A 2,356-nucleotide genomic window follows, 5' to 3' on the forward strand; every position below is an offset into this window, starting at 1 on the left:
GGAAACAGTAGAGATACTTTATCATTTTACTAATATAAATAATATTATTAACAGCCTTTCTTGCCATCCGTCCTTTAGCATTTGTTTTAGATTTGCTTTCATGTTTTTTCAACAATCTTTCCATGGTTCTTTTTTTATCATTTTCTCTTTTTTCATCTGCTTGTTGTTTTCTTTTTTGGGATTTAATAGCTTTTTTTTGCAACATTTCTGGAGTTAATACCTTTTCCCGATACCCTATAATTATTAAATGATTAAGAAATTTGATTAAAATAGTAAAAATTTAAATTCCAAACCAGAAGGCAATGCAACCAGTTCTTCGGTGAATTCTTTATCAGATTTTCTGTCAAACATTGCTCTTTGTCTAGCGGTCATCATTTTTGGATCCTTTTTTTTAATTTTCTTCAACTCATCATCAACTTCGTCCAATTTACCCGTTTCAATTGCTTTTAACCAACGTTCTTCATCACTTGATCCTGGATTGTCTTTATTATTTTTTACTTTTTTCTTCTTCATTCCTGAACTTTGTAAAGTTGTTCTAGTTGTTAGAGGTGGACTAAAACAAAACATTTTATTATTTTAATAATAATAATAATATATATTATTTATTTTCTACCACCTATCTATTAGTTTATAATTTTTAATAAAAGCATTAATAAAAAAAAATACTAACCTGGATGTCATTACATCAACATATTCATCATTACCAGACATGTTGATTTAAAGTTTATGATGAACAGTAGCAAACACAATTAGGTAACTAATAATTAAGCACAGGAAAGTAAGAAACGTATTTATATTAACGGTTCCATAATGTACATGTTATAACTTATTATTAAAATCTATAAAACAATATAAATAAGTGATTTACAATATTCTATATTGCTACATAATATATCTATAATCTGTGATATTGCTATAAATTCTAAAATTAAAAATAACTTTCGTGATTATTATACCATATCAATATTACTGAACAATAAACAAGTCATGAGCGGTGACTTGTCATAGACTAGCTTATACTGTTTAAAGGTCTATGCGAGTTGTGAGTCTATTGCGAAAACTTGCAAACTAAAAATTAAATGATTCAACAAACAAAATAGTTTTTACGCTGTCTGGAGACGCGGACGTTCGTGTTTGTAATGCGTAAGTTATCACAAGTGGCTGATCGATAAATGTTAATTGTTATCACTTATCACCACCTTATCTTTCAAAATTTTTTTACTTTTCCCATAGACATTATACTTTTTACCTTATACTAGCGATTATATGACTTTTCCCCACGGTTGTAGATATATCTTATTTATAGTACATCTTAAACCGTGCTTTTCCCACGGCCACGGTCTTAGAAGACGATCTAATAATATATCTAGTCTTCATGGCCGTGCCCATGGCTATTATAGATACCACAAAATTAAGATATACTAATTATTATAGTAAGGCTTTATATAAAAGTAAGTAAAACATTAAACCATATACCTAGGGGCTAGAACTTAGGTATTTTGAACAATATTTTGATAAGTGATAGGCATCTTACTTTCTGGTCTTAATTGGATGAAACTTCTTTTTTTTTTGTTTTTTTGAATTAATACCCGGGGACGGACTAAGGATCAACTATCGCATTACTTCGACCCTTATTGGATGAAGCTAGAACCACCAATTTAAACTAATACAATTATGTGCTAATATAATTAATTATTCAGTTGATCCACCTTTTTTTTTTTGTCAATATTATGTTGCTTTTATTAATTACATAAGATTAATGTTTTTATTTTAACAAATATGTAGGTACAATAGGTAATAATATAATAGGTATAGCTCTCTATTAATTTTAAAATATTTCAACTAATACTACTGATACAATTTACTTTACAATTCTTTATAATTATTATCTTTGTCCAGTGCCATACCCAATAATTCAAGTAGTAGATACAATTAGTACATAATTTGTGTTATAATTATATAAAACGTTTTGTGAAATGGAAAAATTAAAAATACTTTTTTTTTCAAAAAAGGTAATTGGTTTATTTTAAAATCCTAATAATTATGATTGAGTACCCACTTGAGACTATTCAATGATAAATTATAAATATATATTAAACTAAAAATAATAATATTAATTAGTAATAGCAGAATACTTTAACTTCTACTATAGAAATCTTAGAATTCATTTAAAGAAATAATACAAATAAATTGTAAATAGGTTATATACTTAAAATAAATTATGGTTTTTTTTTTTTTTATTATTAATAATATAAAATGTAATGAAAATATATAATTTTAATCCGTTGAATAATTTAAAATTTTACAATAGTTCAGCTCAAAAAACTATAAATTCATAATATGATATCAGACACCG

The 2,356-nt window shown here is 26.0% G+C and overlaps 1 protein-coding gene across 1 annotated transcript in view; it reads right to left on the reverse strand.

Moving 5' to 3' along the window:
* Window positions 1-839, reverse strand: part of LOC100159639 — a 5,694-nt gene extending 4,855 nt beyond the window's left edge. The window contains exons 1-3 of the mRNA XM_029491180.1: window positions 671-839; window positions 294-553; window positions 7-234 (exon numbers count right to left, since the gene is read on the reverse strand). Coding sequence (XP_029347040.1) covers window positions 7-234; window positions 294-553; window positions 671-711 — 529 coding nt within the window. The 5' untranslated portion in view covers window positions 712-839. The remainder of the gene's footprint in view (window positions 1-6; window positions 235-293; window positions 554-670) is intronic.
* Window positions 840-2,356: the final 1,517 nt, after the last annotated feature.

This window comes from Acyrthosiphon pisum, chromosome A3, assembly GCF_005508785.2.
Source record: "Acyrthosiphon pisum isolate AL4f chromosome A3, pea_aphid_22Mar2018_4r6ur, whole genome shotgun sequence".
Classification (NCBI taxonomy): domain Eukaryota; kingdom Metazoa; phylum Arthropoda; class Insecta; order Hemiptera; family Aphididae; genus Acyrthosiphon; species Acyrthosiphon pisum.